Consider the following 18892-nt stretch of genomic DNA (forward strand, 5'->3'; position numbering starts at 1 on the left):
ATGACCTCAAAAATAACATTGAAGGGGTTAAAAGTGTTCATTTGATGGGAAATGCGAGGCTAAGTTGACTGGTTTTTATTCAGTGTTTTTCGACTGAAAATATGGGAAGTGGCGGAATGATTTTTTCTGGAGTAGTTTTTTCTACTTTTTTCTGAAACTATCGTACCGTCTGGCTATCTGTTTTACGTTGGTTTATTCCTTTCAAAACGTGTACTATTGTAACTGGAGTTTCACATCAAAACTCAACTTCTTGTTTGATTTAACACCGATTCTTGATCATCTAAACTTCTTTTGTTCATAAAGATGTAAATTCTAAAACAGTTTTCCTTGGTACAATCCTATTAGACAATGAATGTTCGATCTTCCTCATCAAATCAATACGATAATCGATTCAAACCCGGAAAAGAGAGAAAAAGTAACAAAAAATTCAAAAATATGCAAATTCCAAAGAAGATAACACGTGCTCTCCACCTCTTTTTTCTCATTTTTTTCCAGAGATCATCGTCCAGTCGATGTCGTATTTAGTCGTTGAGTTGTTCACTTATTCTTTGCTTCTGTTCTCCGAAACCGTTTCTTTCTTCGCTCCGCCCACTTCTTCCTTCCTAAATGATAAGAATCTTTCCTTATGACCAACAAATATTTTGAACCGTGCCTTGTAGTTGGATGAAAGGAATAGGAGTGGCTAGAAAGTGGGCGGAGTCGACCAGATAGATCATGGTCGTTACTACAAAAACCCCGATTTTTTAGCTCAAAGTATTCAGATATTCGTCTCCACATATTCTGAAATCAAAACCAAATACAGAAACTCTTCAAAATGTCAAAACTGTGGGGCAACTACTACAGGTAAACAACTTTTTTTATTCGAAAAACCCGTGAACTTGTTTTCAGATGGGTCATTCTATTCGTTGGATTCTTGTGTCTGACATCCATCTGCTCAAATTATATCATCATAAACTTCACATTCATCTGCATGAAAAATGACATGACAAATGCAGTGGCGGATAGTAATGGAGTGAGTTTCAGACAATATTTAGTTTTAGAGGCAATACGACTAGGTTTACTGTAATGACACGGTAACTGTAACTTCAAAATTTATCAACTTCAACAACATTTACATATCGTTTTCTTTCAGACTCTTCACAGCATCTATGACTATTCCAGTGGTGAAAAGAAATGGATTCTCTGGGCAGTTGCTTTGGGAACCATGATCGGAACACTACCAATCAACGTTCTCTATGTCAAGTTCGGAGCCCGTTTCCCATTTTTGTTGGCTGGTCTCGCTTCAGTCGTCTCAACTGCTTTGATTCCATGGGCTGCTGGATTCAATTATTGGTTGCTCATTTTGTTGAGATTCGTTCAAGTAAGTTCTCTAATTCATTGATTTCAATAATTTTCATTCTGTCTTATTTTCCAGGGACTTGCCTACTCCGCTGACTTCGCAGCCATCGGTCTCATCACTGTCCGCTGGGCTCCACTCACTGAAACTGCCACATTCATTGCCATCATGACTTCGTTTACCGGTATCTCATCCACTGCAACCAACTCTGTCACTGGTGTCATCTGTGAGAGCTCTTTCGGATGGAAATGGTCTTATTATCTGCATGCCGCGGTCGGAACTTTCCTCTTTTTCCTCTGGTACGTCATCTATATCGACCATCCACAAGACACCAAGAGAGTCTCCTGCAAGGAATTGAGCAAGATTGAGAAGTCGAAATCAGCTGCCCATTTGGACAAGAGTACCGATGTTCCATACAGAAAACTTCTCACGAGTCCAGTCATCTGGTGTGTCTGGCTCAATGCATTCTTCGAGATGTCCGCTGTCATTGTCTGTTCCACCTACATGCCAATCTATTTCCACGAAGTTCTTGGATTCGGAGTAACAGAAACTGGTTTCTGGGTTGCTCTTGTTCTCTTCATCTGGCTTCCAGTCCGATGGGTATCAGCAATCATGAGTGACAAGATCAAGTTCGTTGGAGAGAGAACCAAGATGCTCATTTTCAATACAATTGCCGTCGGAGGTACCGGAGCATTTTTCGCCATCATTGGATTCATCCCAGCTGAGAACAAGTATTGGTCCGTCGCCGCATTCACAATGACCATGTGCTGTGTTGGTGTAAACTCCGGAGGTTTTTACAAATGCGGAGTTCTCCATGCTCGGTAAGTATGGGTTCAGACTGAGAACTTTTCTTTCTACTCTAGCAGTTTTTTTCGAATCTTTATCATCAATTGTTTTTCTTTTCAGTCAATACGCTCACGTTGTCATCGCCGCCATCCAATGGACCAAATGTGTTGCCCTCTTCTCTGCCCCAGCCATGGTCGCCCTCTTCGTCACCACTGAATCCGTCCGAACCCAATGGATTGGAGTCTATCTTGTCTTTGGAGGACTCATGCAAATCACCAACTTGCTCTCCTACTGTATCTTCACTGACAAACCAGCTGAATGGACCAACACTGACGAGAAACCAGTGTCCAAAGCTTAGATCAAAATGCTTTAATTTCTATTTGACTGTGACTTGATTATAGTTGATCGAGTTGGTCACAAAAATTATGTAAATAACTAGAAACAAACTGTCCACATATCACAATCCACTCTTTTCCCTCATTTTTGCTTTTTTCTGTCCATAGATTTACATACATTTGCCCCGTTGCCCTCACGTGTACATTCCCATCTTCTCCCGCTGAAACAAATGCATAAAACGGTTTTGATTCTTGTACTTTTTCGAACATTTTCACACTTTGAAACTATAATTCATAACAGCCTCAAGACTCTCTCTGTATGAAAGATGAAACGACTGAACTTTGAAATCCAAACCTCCTAATTTTTCTAATTTTTGTGGGTGGCTCAATTATAGAAGTTCAAATTTCAATCCATGCTTCCGTTCTTTCCCCTTTTTTTGACCATCAGTCCCTCTTCCACTGGTTTTGTGCACATGTTTACGGAAGCTTCAAAACACACTTCATCGGAATCTTATTGAGAAACTTGCTCTAAAACTATAAAATATTTGCAAAATCCTTGAAAACCAAAACAGATTTCTGAAATCTTTGGTTCATAGTCACGAGAATTTTCACACATCCTTCCGAATCCTCCTACCTAATTGGTGTGAATAACCAACTACGCATATTTAAAGAGTCACAAGACAAAGATCCTTCAGTTGAGTAGAGTTTCGAAGTTGGCAGGAGCTGGCTTCTGAGAATTTTTGTTTATTTCTTAGTCAGCATTTTTAAACATCATGGCAATCTGTGATGCTTCTAATAGGTTTTTCAAATTTTAACACTTTCAATATTTTGTCTGCTGAAACACTCTATTCTATCATAAATCACTAAAAAACCTCTTTTCTTTTCTTCTTCTTTTTCTCACTTCTATCCGTTTCCAACAGCGTCTTCTCTTTTTCCACTTGATCCCAACGTGTCACTATGTAACGTTCTTCGTGCGCATCACATGTTGATGAAAGGGATCACTCCGTTCAGTGCGATTTCTTATTTCTTATCAATTTTTCTCTCCTCATCGGTCAAAATTTTATTTGTCTCCATTTCTATCTTCTCATCGGCTGTACCTGTTTTGATGAACCTTGTTGAACCCATGCATTCGATATCTTCATACCATTTTTAGACGATAATCAACTATGTCTCTATGGGGAAATTACTACAGGTGGGGGATCAGAACAATTTTCGGAAAGAAATAGAAGATTTCAGATTGATAGTCATAGCAGTTGGATTTCTGTGTTTGGCATCAGTCTGCTCTAATTATATCGTGATCAATTTTACATTTATTTGCATGAAAAATGACAATTCAGAAGTTTTCGTGGATGGAAATGGGGTAAGATTGCAAATCTTTTGGTGCCAGAATTTATCAGAACATCTCAACAACTATCAAAAACGAGTCGAATATGAAAAAAAAAACAGGTTGAATAAAGTTCCAAATTTAGATCAATCTGAGCTACTTAAATAAGCAATTAGAAATCTGAAAATGGGAACATGTAACTTTTCGATCCATACAAGATTTAATTTCAACCTCATCCAATTAGAAGAAGTACAGTAACCCCAAACAGTTATTTTTATCAAATCACATCGCCTACGTGACTTCTGCAACAAAATTATATGTTCTGTCAATTTTTAGACCGTACGAAGTATCTATGACTACTCTAGCAGTGAGAAAAAATGGATAATGTGGGCCGTGGCAGCTGGTACCATTATAGGTACCATTCCAATCAACTTGTTGTATGTCAAATATGGAGCAAGGTTGGTTAAACTGTAAGGGATTAAATGGAGATCTCAGATTCTAGGTACCCATTTCTTGTCGCTGGAGTAGTCTCATCTTTAGCTACCGCATTTGTGCCATTGGCGGCTAGAGTCAACTTCTTTATTTTGATTTTGTTGAGGTTTTTGCAAGTAAGTACTTTATTATTTCACAGATATTTTTGCAACAGTATCTTCCAGGGTCTCGCTTACTCGGCCGACTTTGCGGCGATTGGTCTCATGACTGTCCGATGGGCGCCTCTTTCGGAAACTGCTACTTTTGTAGCCATTCTTACTGCATTCACTGGAATATCTTCAGTAGTCACCAATTCACTGACCGGATTGATTTGTGAGAGCTCACTTGGATGGAAGTTTGCATTTTATTTCCACGCAATCGCTGGATTCATTCTTTTCGTTATCTGGACTTTTGTGTACATTGACCATCCAGAAGACACGGAAAGAGTATCTCAGAAGGAACTCGGACATATTCAGAAAAACAAATCGGAGGCTCATTTGGATAGAAATACCAGTGTTCCTTATAAGGTAACTTTTGAAGCTGGTTCAATTATAAAAACATTTTTCAGAAAATCCTGACAAGCCCAGTTATTCTCTGTGTCTGGGTGAATGCATTTTTTGAGATGTCTGCTGTCATTATGTTTTCTTCCTACATGCCCATTTATTTCCATGAAGTTTTGAAGTTTGGAATCACTGAAACTGGATTTTATGTTGCCCTCGTACTATTCTCGTACATGCCAATCAGATTCGTTGCTGCGGTATTCAGTGATAAGTTCAGGTATGGCAAATTCAGATTCGTCTCTTGAAAGTATTTTTGGTTCAGGTTTATTAGTGAAAAACTCAAAATTATGATTTTCAACACGTTCGCAGTTGGTGGTTCAGGATTTTTCTTTGCGTGTATCGGGTGAGTATTATGATAACTCCACTCCTCAACAACTACTTTATTTCAGTTTCATTCCGGCCGAGCACAACATGTTGTCACTCTCATTTTTTATCTTGACAATGTGCTGTATTGGAGTTAATTCTGGTGGATTTTACAAATGTGGAGTGTTGCATGCACGGTGAGTTGATGACTGAATTAGAAGGAAAAAAACTTAATTTCAGTCAATTCGCACATGTTGTTATTGCTGCTATCCAATGGATGAAATGTCTTGCTTTATTTTCTGCACCAGCTCTAGTTGCAATCTTTGTATCAGATGAGTCAAACAGACTTCAATGGATGTGGGTGCATTTGGTACTCGGCGGTCTCATGATTATTGTAAGATTTCCAACAAAAGTTATTTCAAGAAATAGCTCATGTTTCAGACAAATTTCGTGTCATATTTCATTTTCACGGATGAACCAGCAGAGTGGACAAATAGTGAAGTGACAGAGAGATTTGAGAAATCATAAAATATTGAAGAACCTTTTTTTGTATAAATAATTGACTCCATATTCGTATTTCCACTTTCAGATATTTGCAACAATTGATCTCCGATGAATATGAACAGAAACTTCGGGAATTACCACCGACTTTTTCCTTCCCAACAAAAAATTTCTATACGCTGAATTTCTTGAAATCATAAGAAGCTGAGAAGGGATTGAAGCTCCACAAAGACATGAATAGGCAATTGTATTAGTCATTCTAGAGTCTGTAGATGGGTCATTGAAAAAAGATTTGAAGATGAGGCAAGAGGAGATTGTGATGAAACCACCCATCAAAATAGACTGAAAACTAGTGTAACTAACATCAAAGGTGATATCTGATTACCTGTGCTACAAAGTTCTGAATTCCTTTCAGTCTTTCTTTTATACTTTTGTAGTTTTTATTATCTCTGCTTACTCTGGTTTCCAAGTATATAGAGATATACAAAAAACATGAAATCTGAAAATAACTTACTGCCCAAAATCTTGTTTCAAAAAACCTTACCATGAAGATACCAATCACTGAACAAATCATAATAAAGTTCATGACAGTGGTGTTTCCCGAATCAGTGAGAATATAAACACCTGGATACTCGAGAACTTTCAAATTATTTGGGTACTTCTGAATACTTATTCTGGTTTCTATTTCCTTCAGATGTCGCACTAACCCTTTTCACGAACTCTTCCATTTCTTCTAAATCACTTATAGTTAAAAACATAAAACTTGGTGTTGGTACATAGACCAGAAGACCTATAACAACATAGAATGTGTAGTATGTTGACTTGTGACACTGCAAACGAAATTAAGAGATTTCCGAAAATAAATGTCTCACATCGAAAAATTTTCCGGGCCTCGCCACAGCTTGTAAACGCTTCAGTTGGATTATAAATATTGAATATCCATGAGTGCAGAATAGAAGTACCCAGACCATCTAGAAAAAGAAAATAAATTGTTTTTGCCCCGATTATTTTTGCAATGAGAGGGACAATAAATCGGATTCAAACTCACAAACAAAGTGAAACAATCGAAATAATCTCTGAGAATTCCTTGACAATACGCTGCTGGAAATGGATGTAACGTGACCATTCCTCCAAAAACACCCAGTTGTAGTTGGCTACCATAGAATGAAAGATGATAAATAGACGACCATAACTTGATTGAAAATCTCTCATGTTTCGACTTTTTCCAAATTAGATAAAATGTCAGAAAACTAATTGGAGTTGCCAGAATGCAAACGAGTACTGTAGCACGATATTGTAGAGAATTATCAGAATTGAATACAGTGACATAGGTTCGATAGTCCGTTGTGTTATCAATAGGCATGCAATGTTTTTAGAAGGTGTTAGTTAATAAGAATAGAAAAAACGTAAAAGAGCAATCTCTCTCAAAATTGTGAGATACTTAGAATTTTTGGGAAGACGAAAAATGGAAATAAATATGTGTTTCATAATTAAATTCCGCGGAAAAGAGTCCAAATTTCACTGGACAGAAATCAAAAGAAATTTTTCGTTTGATTGAATTTCGAATTACTCGGAGTTCGAAAGTCTGGGATACGAAAAACACATTTATTGTAGCTTTGTGCGTCCGAAGGATAGAAACTTAAAGTGGACTAATCCATTTGAACTATTTGGAAGTTTGAAATTTGAAATTTGGTAGACCAGGAAGTAGAAGTTCAATCATCGATTGAAAATTCATACAATTTTTCAAATGATCTTTTGAACATTTATTTTTCGAAAGAATTTGATCTGTACTTTTCGATGATGTTCCTTTTGATAGAAAATTAGTTTGTCACTTTATAATCAACCCTCTTTTTTAATCCAAAAAGTAATGAAGATGTTTTTCTCAAATCAATCTCAGTGGTTCACACATTCTGAAATTCTTGGAATTTTTAAAGAGATTTTTGAATATTGAATTTGTACACGAATCTTGTTTTTTGAACTCCTGATAACATGTCTGCAAACTATTATGACTAAAGCGGTGCCGAAAATTATTCAGTAATATATTTCTCAGAAACAATTTCTGATTCATGCAATTTTCAAATGAACTTTTGAACATTTATACCTCGAAAGTGCGTTACGAAATCTGTACTTGATCTGTACTTTTTTGAGGATCTGTATTTTTTTCGATAGTAAGGTTGAAATAAATTAAAAGTAGAGTAAAAACAATATGTAAATTTTTTGCAACATTTGTCACCCATTCTCAATTTCAGAACATAACATAAGCGGAAGAGAGGAGGAGAGATCCAACACGCGAAAGGGATTAAAATCGAATAAAAATGCCCTCTGTGAACTGTTGAAACGTTATTCTGGCAACATCATGTTCAAAATAGATGTGAATTTCAAAAAATAACCTCTTTTTTCTTTTTGAAGTTTTTTTTGGAGACGTGTGATTTTTTAATGAACAAGTTGTTATTTACTTTTAGTGTGAATTTCAAAGAAAAAATAATCGGAAGATCTCATCGGTAGATAGTATCTCACATGTTTGAAATTGGCAACCAGCGACTAGAATTGCCTTCCAAACTTTGTACCTCTTTGCTCTCATAGTCTTTTCCATGAAGATTTCAGTTTTTTCAAACTTTTTTTGTTGAAATTTTGCTTCAATCATGGAATCGAACAATTCCAGCGTTCCGAAAAACTGATTGTGAACATTTTTTGTGATTCCTTTTAAACAACAAACAAAGAAAACAACAAAACAAAACAAGAAAGGAGCAGAACATGCATTGTTCCCATTATCATTGTCACTATCTCTCCCAAATATTTCTTCTCTCAAAACATTTCGTTTTCTGGTCATTCTTCAAAAAGGGCTATCACATGGCCGTCATGCTGTTTGAGGGGTTCAATAAGTTCACATCTTCCTTGTTATTCCCCATTTATCTCTCATTACTTCTCACCTCCCGCTGTCATTTTGTAGTATGGAGGAACTTCAGTCGATCTATGGTTTTTTTGTTGCAGGGACAGTCTAACGGGATCAAAACCAAGTAGGATCAGGATACATACAAGAATATAGTGTGATATTGAATTAAGAAGAAAACAAAAACAGTATGATTTGGGGTAATTATTACAGGTGAGAAGAGAATGGAATCAGTGAACGAATTGATATTTTTTGCAGGTTAATAGTTCTATTCGTCGGGTTCCTATGCCTTGCTTCTCTATGCTCAAATTATTTGATTATTAATTTCACATTTATTTGTATGAAACATGATTTTTCAGACGGATACATAGAACATAATGGAGTTAGTTTCATTTCAGTAGGTTTTATTCCAAGTGGTTAATTTCAGACTATCCAAAGTAAATACGATTATTCTACTAGTGAAAAGAAATGGATCTTGTGGTCGGTGGCAGCTGGTACTATTATAGGAACAATTCCATTGAATACGCTGTATGTAAAGTTTGGAGCGAGGTTTGTTAAAAAAAAGTTTCTCTGATGAATCGAAATTATAGGAATCCATTTATGATAGCAGGTCTGGCATCTTGTGCGTCGACTGCGCTTATACCATGGTCAGCAAAATTAAATTTCTTTATGCTGATACTTTTGAGATTCATCCAGGTTAGCCAGTTCTATAATATATTTTCAACGGACTCATACTCTTTAGGGTTTCGCGTACTCAGCAGACTTTGCAGCTATCGGTCTAATGACTGTCCGATGGGCCCCATTATCTGAAACTGCCACTTTTCTAGCTGTGCTGACTTGTTTCAATGGAATTGCTTCAACTATCACTAACTTCGGAACTGGCCTGATTTGTGAAAGTTCACTTGGTTGGAAGTGGTCTTATTATCTGCATGCAATTGCTGGACTTGTTCTATTTGCACTATGGTTTTTAGTCTATATCGATCATCCCCAAGAGACCAAAAGAGTATCTGATCAAGAGCTTCAGAAGATTCAGAAGAACAAATCGGAAGCTCATTTGAGTAAAAAATGTGATGTGCCTTATATGGTGAGCCTAATATAAAACCATTAGATTCATGGAGACATTTTCAGAAACTGGTCACTAGTCCTATAATTCTTTGTGTCTGGGCAAATGCATTTTTTGATTTAACAGCTGCAATAATGTTTTCCACGTATGTGCCTGTATATTTGCACGAAGTTTTGAAGTTTGGAATTACCGAAACTGGATTTTATGCCTCTCTAATTCTTGGATTATCTCTGCCTGTTCGTTTCGTTTTCGCCCTTGTCAGTGATAAGTTGAAGTGAGTCTCACAATCATTAAATCATGTTCATTTTTATTGTTTTCAGATTCATCAGCGAAACTGCCAAGATTCGCATTTTCAACACTGTATCTGTAGGAGTATCCGGGTTATTCTTTGCTAGTATTGGGTATGTTTCAAAAAAACTTCTTTTCAACATGAAAATAGCTGAACCGATTAGATTCATCCCGATGGAGCAACGTGGCTGGTCGTTGTTTTGTTCTATTATGACAATGTGTTGTATCGGAGTCAATTCAGGAGGATTTTATAAGTCTGGCGTGCTACATTCAAGGTGTGTAACCTACCTTCCAGCATATAAAAATTACCTCTTTCAGACAATTCGCTCACGTTGTCATAACGGCAATCCAATGGATGAAATGTTTAGCGTTGTTTGTTGCTCCAGCTCTTGTTTCTGTGTTTGTATCAGAAGAATCAAATAGACTTCAGTGGATTTGGGTGTTCTTAGTGCTTGGTGGTTGTATGATTGCAGTGAGTTCATGAATAGCCTTTTTCAGAATAAGGTTTAATTTTCAGATAAATATAATTTCATTGTTCATACTGACCGATCAACCAGCGAAATGGACAGAAACAGAAGAAATCAATGAAAAATTATGATTTTTTGAATAAAGCATATTGTAATTCATCGAACTATGTGCAGGTGGGAGCTCATAATAGCTTAATAAATGTCATTAAAATCATGAGAGGGAATCCAGATAGAATTGCCACAGAAACTTTGGTGGTTGTTTCAACATGTCTTGGGGTTGTCGGTTTTGGGGTTGTCGGTACTGTAGTTGTAACATTGTCCAGTGCTCCTTCTAAAAATATTACTGCGACTGGGAAAAAGTGTTGAAGTTAGGATATGTTTTGCTCAGATACTATGAATTCAAATTTTTCTATGCGAGGAAAGCTCGCCCGCCATGGACGGAAACAAAAACTTACGGGATACATAATACTGCACATAATACTGTCCATCTCTAGAATTCGCAGAAGAAATGACAAAGTTATTTCCGATGTGTGGAGTACTCCATGGAGCAAAGAAATCATTTGGAACTGTAGCTTGAGAATAGTGTAAGGAACCATCGTAAACATCGAAGTTCACTACACCGTTATCTGGTAAATGTCCGAGAATCTTAAATTTTGAAAATTTTTAACTTTCGAAAGTTAGAGTAAGTTTTCAAATACTCACATTAGAACCAGTGTAACCTGTTTTAGTAAAATCTCTCAACGTGTTGATAGTGAGTGCTGCATCAAGAACACCGTATGGTTTCATATAAAATCCCGTAGTAGTAGTACTTGTTGTCGTGGAGCCAGCAAGTGGAACTGAAATGGGAAATATGTTTTGGAAACGTGTCCTCCCTCTACAAACTCACCATATCCTGGCTCAATTAGAAAACTGCATCCAGAATACGTTTTAAGATAGAAGGCAACGATTCCCAAAGAGAACTGTTCTACATTTGAGAAGTATATATCTGTTATGTCAGTATGCATTGGATTCGAAAAGATTTGAGTATTTATTGGCTCGATGGAATCCATCGGAATTCCGGCGTACATGAGTGCACGAGCTTGTTCGCCTTGCTTCCAGTTGCTTATTTTTGTAGATCTCACTGGATTAGTATTATTATTTGTATTCAAGAAAACCGAAACCACATTGACATTTCCCAGTCCTTGCATATTAATGTTTTGAGCATCAAAAACATCGAACACATAGAAATAATCTGTATAAGAGAAACATGGACACTTGTAATGCGGGTTTACGAAAACTGACTGTTCTGAGTTTGCTTCAATGTGCTTATGTAAATAACTCCGTTCAGATTTTTGAGCTCGTCTGTGCCTAATGTTGTCGTCAAATAAGCAGATGGTTTGATTGGATATCGTTGAAGTTGTCCAGTATTTAATGGCAATCGTCTCATTTTTAGATCAAACAGTCTGAAAATGCCATATTTCAGCTATCACATGCCCAAAAACTTACGAGATCTTTGTCTGCTCAGATACAAGAATAATGTTTCGTAGAGTTATTTCGTCATCAGACGACGCCGAAACATAGATAGAACACGGTTCGGTAACTTGTAAGTCATTTTTTGCGTTTCCTCCTTTGAAACCGTTCAAACTAATTAATTGTTGACTGAATACACTGGAAATCAGTGAAGAAAATATCAGAAAACAATACAAATGATTCATTTGGTGATTTCAGTCAGTATCAAAAATTTTTAAAGTCATTTTCTGTTTTTATAGAAACATTTTTAGGGTGGAGTGCTGTAAAAATAAGCTGCAATTGAAAAATGATAAGAAAATAGAGTGACTATGACATCAATTTATAGTTTATTTAATGTTGAAATAGGTTAAATGTGTGTAGTTTAGTACACAAAATGTCATCCAATATGACTGTACTCGTCTGAAATGTTCTTATTTCCAAGAGGAAACTAAAGAAATCGGAAACTGACACAGAAAATTGTTTAAAACAAAAATTTTACTGTTCTGATTATAATCTCGCAAAACGAAAACTGATAAAGAGTGTCAAAATGCACCGAGGACTTCAGTATATTCCGTAATTTATGATCACCAAAAAAGGACGGTTTCAACAAAGTTATTGAGCTGAGAAGTTTCATGAAAGTATGTTTTAGAGATGTCTCAATGTTGCCTGGGTCGTCAAGAAAATTTATTTTCGATGCCACCCTAATTTTTGATTTATCAAAAGAATAATGGGTGCACGAAATCACAAGAAGATAAGAAAACACTGTTTAGGAAATGTATTTTGTCCAAGAAAATGATTGTTGTGAGCTTTGTTAAGATCAGCAGGTCGTTGTAGGACTATAACTCACAATTGAGGAATGTTACATTTATTGTCAGTCATGAGAGAATTACAAGTCAACTGCATCTTTCCCAAATTTCATAAATCAAGTGAACTACTCGCTTGTACGTCCAAGACTCTGGCACACTTCAAATATGTTATCATGCGCTTTGTGGATCGGAGAAACACTATACACTAAGAGTAAAAATAAAACTAGAAAGCCCTAGATCTCATCGATTTTTTGCAGACGGTATTTGATAGTATTAGTTCTCAAGAGAGATCAGAAACATATAAACCTTTTCTTACCTGATAATATTTCATCAAAAACTAAGCATTTTTGAAAGAAAATATAGCTCAAACCAATAATTGAATCATTCAAAAATAATTTCCAGACATCAAAAAATCAAGTATACTGACAAATTTTCTGTGTAATATTTCCTTATCTTTTGATTAAATTGTCTTTATCTTTATGTGGTTTCATCCAGCACACCCACAAAAATGATCGTTTGGACTGTCTTCAAGATTTTCTATAAAACAGACTCTGAGAGCAGAATATCACATTTCCCGTGAGACCTTTGCAGAATGAAGTTGCTATTTCTTGTATTTCCAGCTCTTGTTACTGTATGTTTCAGTCAAGAATTAATAGATTTGAGTGACTTTAGTGGAAATAATATTAAAAATCAGTTGAATACAGTTCCTGCACCTTTTGGAATTTACATTTCTGCCCATTCGGATTCCGCGAATTTATTGTCTAGTATGTTTATTGTCACTGGAAATGGAAAACAGATTTCGTAAGTTAACAATTATTTTATTCGAAAAGCAAACTATTGAAATTTTGATATAGATTTAGTAGTCTCTTCTCTCAAATAATAATATTTCGATACGGAAGAAAATACCTTTTTTCCAGACTGAACGAGTTGAAGAACCGGAAAGCTGCAGATAATCCATCAGAACTGGAGCCTTACACAGTGGATGATACTGCATATCTGACGACTGCTCTCACTAAATATCAATTAAGTCAACTTAATGGTGTCATGTACATTGGTATATTCAATCAGTTGTTGAATAGTGAGTCTTTCAGGCCTGAATTAGAAAATAATGTATTCGCGAAGAAAACTTAGATTTTTCTCAGAAAATTAATTAAAAAAGTCCATTCCCAAAATTGCAGATAACTTCTTCGTCATGGACATTTCCAATGCAATGAATATAAAACTTCAAAGACTCGGCAAAATCAATTCAACTATTCTATTCTTAAACACTAATATGGCTTTGAATCCATATAAATCAAGTGTTATCAGTCAATGGAAACAAAATGGAGACTCATCTGCATATCTCTACGCCAACTATCCGATGGACACACCCGAGACAAAAAACTCTCAAATATTCTCAAATCCGATGAAAACCGATCAAACCGATGTGTTCTTTTCAAATGTAGAAAAGTTTTCAATCATCATGAAGTCGTTTTATTTGAAAACATTTAATGGGGGACCTGACTTCACAGTGACACCTGGATATTGTAAGTGGGGAATAATGTTTTTCGCATCTCTCAGAGAACAGCTTTCTTCAGACTCCATCGATAGAACAACTACTTCCGCATACACTACCACTGGATTCTACATGAAACAGAGTGGGAAAATTGACAGCACAATGACGATCAATACGATGAGAGATACTAAATACTCTGGAGTAACCGGTGCAAATGTGAAATAGATACAAGATTCCAAGTTACAATTATCTACTTCAGATAATCGGAAGTCTCCCAGTGGGTGGCAAGGTTCAAGTGGGAGAATATGATGGAGCATCGAAAAATGAGTTCTCGATTCCTCCGAATGATTCTATTGTTCCATGGAGTGCTCCAGTTATTGGACAGAACATTCAGATTTCGTCAGAGAATGGGGCACCCGGACAGTATTATGTGCAGTATTTTGTTTTCCGTGAGTTATTTGCTTTATTAGAAAAGTAATCAAATTTTTGGGCCAGTTTTTGTGGAAATTCAGTCAATTCATTTCATCAATTTCAGAAGGACAACTCTCTACTGGAGCCACTTCTCTCCCTGGTCGACAGACTACAGTGAACCCTGGAAATCCAACAGTTCCAGGAAAAACCACAACAAAAATTGAAACCACAACAAAATCTTCTGGGCTATTGAACACTATCGGGTCAATGATTATTATGACTGTTTACTGTCTTGTTTTGAAGTAACAACATTCGATTCAAAATAAACTTTTTTATGAATAAATAAAAAATCGGATTGAAGGAGTTATGAGAATAAGAAAGAACGAATTTTGTATAGAATCGCTTCGACAAGTTGTGCTCTGCTTAGTTCGGGTGTCTGTTGAGATAAAAATAATAAAAAAGGGATTAAATTTGAAAATTATAAGGAAACAAAAAAGTGTATCAGGAGACAATAACACTGGTGACAACAACTGAAACAACTCTTTTCAAACGAACGACATATTTTCTGATGTTGGAGTCGAGTCAGAATATACGGTAACGCCAATGCCTTCTGGAATACTGATAATGTATGTTGTCAGATAAAAGGTATCACTCACGTTGAAATGTCAGAAAAAGAAAATTGCTGTTCACGACCAAAGTGGGAAGAAAAGAGAAATAAGAGTCAAGAGGTGTGATAGCACTCCATAGAAAATTTTCTGTGTATTTTGAGCTGAATCATAAGTCGGAGTTTCATTTTTAAATCTTACCGCCAACAAGCCAATCTGTACCATCTGATAAAATGAGTTTGCATCATTAACTTTGGAGTATTCAAGAAACACAAGAAGGAATAGGTTCCATTGGAGGTGTGATCGATTGGGACATCGTTTGAGTTCAGTTTATTGAAATTAATGAAGATTGGAGAGTTGGTTCACATGAAGAAAAAGCAGGAAATCGAGGGGACAAGAACATGGTTGACAAAGATGCGGGAGAAAAGTAGAAGTTCTGAAAATGGAGTTATCGTACGGGCTCTAATAGGTCGGCACCTTTAAATTAGTTTTTATCTGAGAATTGGACACGCGATAGCTTCCTATGAATATTAGAAATACAATAGAGTTTTCACAAAATTAGGAAACAATAGCGACGTTAGCAAACAAAAATATACATATTTACAAGGCAGGTGAAAAACTAATCCTTCGGAAATGATACTGAGTAGAATCTTTTGAGTCCAGTTATTGTCTCATAAACATTCTGACCTCTAAAACTCCAGCACTAACGGGTAAAACAAGATTGCAGAATACATCCAATTCGTCTGTTCCTACTTGTATTAAATCAAGACACGTGGTTCTTAAGCATTTCTCATCTAATCAACAAGTATTTTTCTCCGGATGAAACTACATACACCTCCCAATTAGTAGATCTTGATGACTCTCCGTTTCGATAATTCCTTGTTTACATTTTTACATTTTTACATCCTTTTTAAATTTACGAAATTAGTGCAGTTTGACAACACGAATAACAGAAAAATTTCAAGGAGACCGGGGATCTGCTTGCTTCGATCTCACTAACCAGTTACGAAATATCAATTACAATGACTTTTTTGATTTCATTAGATTTATTGAAAAAATCTCGTTTCACATTTCCATCGAGACGGAGCAGTAAATATGGAAGAGAGAGTGTCATCTGAGAATTACTTTTTATTTTAAACTCAACCGAGTCCACTTACCAGATCAGAGAAAAAGCCAAGAATAACAGTATTATTTTCCTTGATAATCTTAGGAAACCAGTCAACGTAAGAGTCAATAGCAGTGAAAACGGTCCACAAGAGGATACCCACGTAGAGGAAGCAATAGGTGTACGCGACTTTTGTCAGGGTTTTTGTTATGGAAACTACAGCATTCATTTCTGAAAACAACTATTATGACCTCAAATTGTCTGGTTGCACCAGACCCAATTAGAGATATCATTTTAATTTCCAGACTTACTTTTGAGTTTGCTTACTGTAAAAACTGAGTAGCTTCCGAGAAAAGCCAGGATCAGAAAGTAGAAGAAAGCGAAAACGGCAGTGATATTAGCACCTTTCTTAAAAAGAGCATCATTTTTGGTTCTTGAAAGAGTTCCTCCGACGAGCTCAATTTTCGTTATGAATCCATGATACAGAACAAGATTTGGAAGAAAACTGTAGATGACGGCAAAGAAAGTGAATCCAGCGAGCATTTTTCTCCAGAACTTAATAAACTATTAGAGGTTGAAATGTGTATGTAAAGGGCTCTTACCAATTTAGTCGTGTTTCGTTTTTTCATCATGATGATTCGATGAACACTCATGAATGCAGCAGTCAAAAATTGGAAATGCATGAAGTAGTTGGCCAGAAATCGGGAAAAAGTCTGTAAGCCAGGGAGATAATGTTCCAGAACTTTCAAGAATGGTATGCCGATAGGAATCTTTTCCAAACGCATTGTTAGCCACGTGTTCAAATAACAGAGAATGTTCTGAAAGTAAGAATAATCGACATAGAAATAGGCAAACGATGATGGTTTACCACGAGAAGATCGAGTTGAACGATTCGATAAAATGGTCCAATGTATCGTTTTCCGAATGCAAAAAAGAAAAAGAAAAAGAGCATAAGGAAGACAGAAGGGATTCCATAAAACGCTTGAAAATAAGTTAAACCAATTGTCCACACATCCAAAGAAACAATCTCCATCGATGTGATGGTAATTGAATCCGACATTCTTGGTAAGTGTTTAGAACATTATGGAATCTGTAAATGTATTCATATAAAACACGGAAAATAATTCTAACGTAGTTGAAGAGATAAAGCGTAAAAGGATGGGTCTAACGAATCGTGTTCCACGAGAGACTTCTAGTACACAGTGCCGTAAGATGATAAAATGGGAGACTGAACTCATTTCTTCCATTTCTTTTAATTTGATAGCCTACTATTCTTTGAAATTTATCAGAAACAATATTTTGTCGTCTACTTTGGCACATCTTGTCACTTCTGCTATTCACCTGGAGACTATGGTAGGAGATAATCAGCGGGAATCTCAACGCTCTACCTTCGCCCAGATATTCTCAAATTCCAGCGAAGGAGTAGATGGTCTCTCTCATTTCCGTTATCTATACGACATTCGAAGGCGTGGCTGACTAATCGGAGTAGGAGAGTAAAGAAGGCGTCGGAAAGACACGGTCTCTCTAATTGTAATTATCTTTCTCACAATGATTTCACAAAGATACTGCTTAGAAGGAGTATAGAGTTTAGAGAGTCAAAGATACTCCTGCTACAGGAAATAGTGTGGAATAAGGATGTCGAGCAGCAGCCCTTGAGTCACGAGAAAGAACCAGCGACACTGTGGCTGAAGCGTAGACGTGGTGAATATCGTCAGGTAATGAGAGATGTGGGTAGGCGGAGCACAGACGGCCGTCTAACTCGTAGGGAACGGTACGAAATTACCTGGATAGACGAACGATATAAATGTAATTAATACAAACATTGTGATTTCCTATAGAAAAGTCAACAAAAAAGGACCGATATTCTATAGAATTATTGGTTCGAGAAGTGAAGTTTTAAGAGCGAAACAGAAAATAACTATATTTGGAATGATTGATGTTAGGGAGCCATTTTCAATAGAAAAGCTAAATAAATCATTCCAAATATAGAAAAACGCATACTCTAATGCGACACTCTGTCTCCACGTGCTCGAATGAGAAACGGTTTTCAAAAGATCATTTTAGAGTATAAAACAAGAAAAAGGATTAATGAGTTTATCATTGAATTCTTACTCAGATTTCATCTCCAGGGAACTCTAATTACTCAGCACGCTCACGCTCCTCGTGATGTTAAATTTCACAAATATTATTTGAGAATCAAACTAAAAAGAAACGAGTTGATGAGCAACACTTTATCAGAAGATCAGAAACTCTGGTACGTGAGAGATCGCACGGAACACGAGACAAGAGTACGGAGGCTCGTCGGTATTCTCAGTTTTCTGTAGACGATTAATCTTCAATTGAGTCGGAATGAGCTCATGAAGCCATGAGCTAAACGAACAATTTCATGATTTTGGTTCTGATAACTACGGGGCAAAACATTCGAGAAATTTAGAGGTCAATTTGAGGTTTTAAATTTTACCTGGGGCAATTCGGTATGCCTGAATCTTGCACAAAAAATGTGAGCGATGATCTTGAAAACGTTTTGAACAGAGCAAAAGCACCACACAATAAACTCATCCCTTTATCTAACAGTCATGTAATAATTTCTGTTCAATTCAATTTTATTCAACAAAAAAGTCATGAATTGAAATTGAAATATCCTTTTTGGCGTTCCAT

General features: G+C 36.4%; 7 protein-coding genes across 7 annotated transcripts; 4 read left to right on the forward strand and 3 right to left on the reverse strand.

Annotated features, from left to right (window-relative positions):
* Positions 1–814: 814 nt before the first annotated feature.
* On the forward strand, positions 815–2480 carry GCK72_019188 (uncharacterized protein; the record flags this gene model as incomplete). Its single annotated transcript, XM_003115507.2, has 5 exons — positions 815–843; positions 889–1012; positions 1133–1360; positions 1415–2157; positions 2243–2480. The coding sequence occupies 5 exons, from the start codon at positions 815–817 to the stop codon at positions 2478–2480; spliced, it is 1362 nt and encodes a 453-aa protein (XP_003115555.1).
* On the reverse strand, positions 2223–6742 carry GCK72_019189 (uncharacterized protein; the record flags this gene model as incomplete). Its single annotated transcript, XM_053732915.1, has 5 exons — positions 2223–2475; positions 4450–4596; positions 6156–6277; positions 6324–6446; positions 6665–6742. The coding sequence occupies 5 exons, from the start codon at positions 6740–6742 to the stop codon at positions 2223–2225; spliced, it is 723 nt and encodes a 240-aa protein (XP_053581828.1).
* GCK72_019190 (uncharacterized protein) lies at positions 3776–5643 on the forward strand (the record flags this gene model as incomplete). The annotated part of the gene is made up of 9 exons (XM_053732916.1): positions 3776–3817; positions 4118–4239; positions 4284–4389; positions 4438–4779; positions 4875–5029; positions 5075–5155; positions 5202–5312; positions 5356–5509; positions 5557–5643. The coding sequence occupies 9 exons, from the start codon at positions 3776–3778 to the stop codon at positions 5641–5643; spliced, it is 1200 nt and encodes a 399-aa protein (XP_053581829.1).
* Positions 6743–8974: 2232 nt separating the features above from the next.
* Positions 8975–10455, forward strand: GCK72_019191 (uncharacterized protein; the record flags this gene model as incomplete). The annotated part of the gene is made up of 6 exons (XM_053732917.1): positions 8975–9055; positions 9249–9590; positions 9635–9843; positions 9890–10132; positions 10176–10329; positions 10375–10455. The coding sequence occupies 6 exons, from the start codon at positions 8975–8977 to the stop codon at positions 10453–10455; spliced, it is 1110 nt and encodes a 369-aa protein (XP_053581830.1).
* A 51-nt stretch (positions 10456–10506) lies between these two features.
* GCK72_019192 (uncharacterized protein) lies at positions 10507–11750 on the reverse strand (the record flags this gene model as incomplete). Its single annotated transcript, XM_053732918.1, has 5 exons — positions 10507–10655; positions 10780–10969; positions 11027–11160; positions 11211–11555; positions 11606–11750. The coding sequence occupies 5 exons, from the start codon at positions 11748–11750 to the stop codon at positions 10507–10509; spliced, it is 963 nt and encodes a 320-aa protein (XP_053581831.1).
* A 1460-nt stretch (positions 11751–13210) lies between these two features.
* Positions 13211–14830, forward strand: GCK72_019193 (uncharacterized protein; the record flags this gene model as incomplete). The annotated part of the gene is made up of 6 exons (XM_053732919.1): positions 13211–13419; positions 13536–13696; positions 13797–14144; positions 14196–14329; positions 14373–14562; positions 14649–14830. The coding sequence occupies 6 exons, from the start codon at positions 13211–13213 to the stop codon at positions 14828–14830; spliced, it is 1224 nt and encodes a 407-aa protein (XP_053581832.1).
* Positions 14831–16132: 1302 nt separating this feature from the next.
* GCK72_019194 (uncharacterized protein) lies at positions 16133–17294 on the reverse strand (the record flags this gene model as incomplete). The annotated part of the gene is made up of 5 exons (XM_003115388.1): positions 16133–16243; positions 16287–16465; positions 16546–16789; positions 16837–17052; positions 17103–17294. The coding sequence occupies 5 exons, from the start codon at positions 17292–17294 to the stop codon at positions 16133–16135; spliced, it is 942 nt and encodes a 313-aa protein (XP_003115436.1).
* Between the last annotated feature and the right edge of the window lie 1598 nt (positions 17295–18892).

Source organism: Caenorhabditis remanei, chromosome V (genome assembly GCF_010183535.1).
Source record: "Caenorhabditis remanei strain PX506 chromosome V, whole genome shotgun sequence".
In the NCBI taxonomy this organism is placed as follows: domain Eukaryota; kingdom Metazoa; phylum Nematoda; class Chromadorea; order Rhabditida; family Rhabditidae; genus Caenorhabditis; species Caenorhabditis remanei.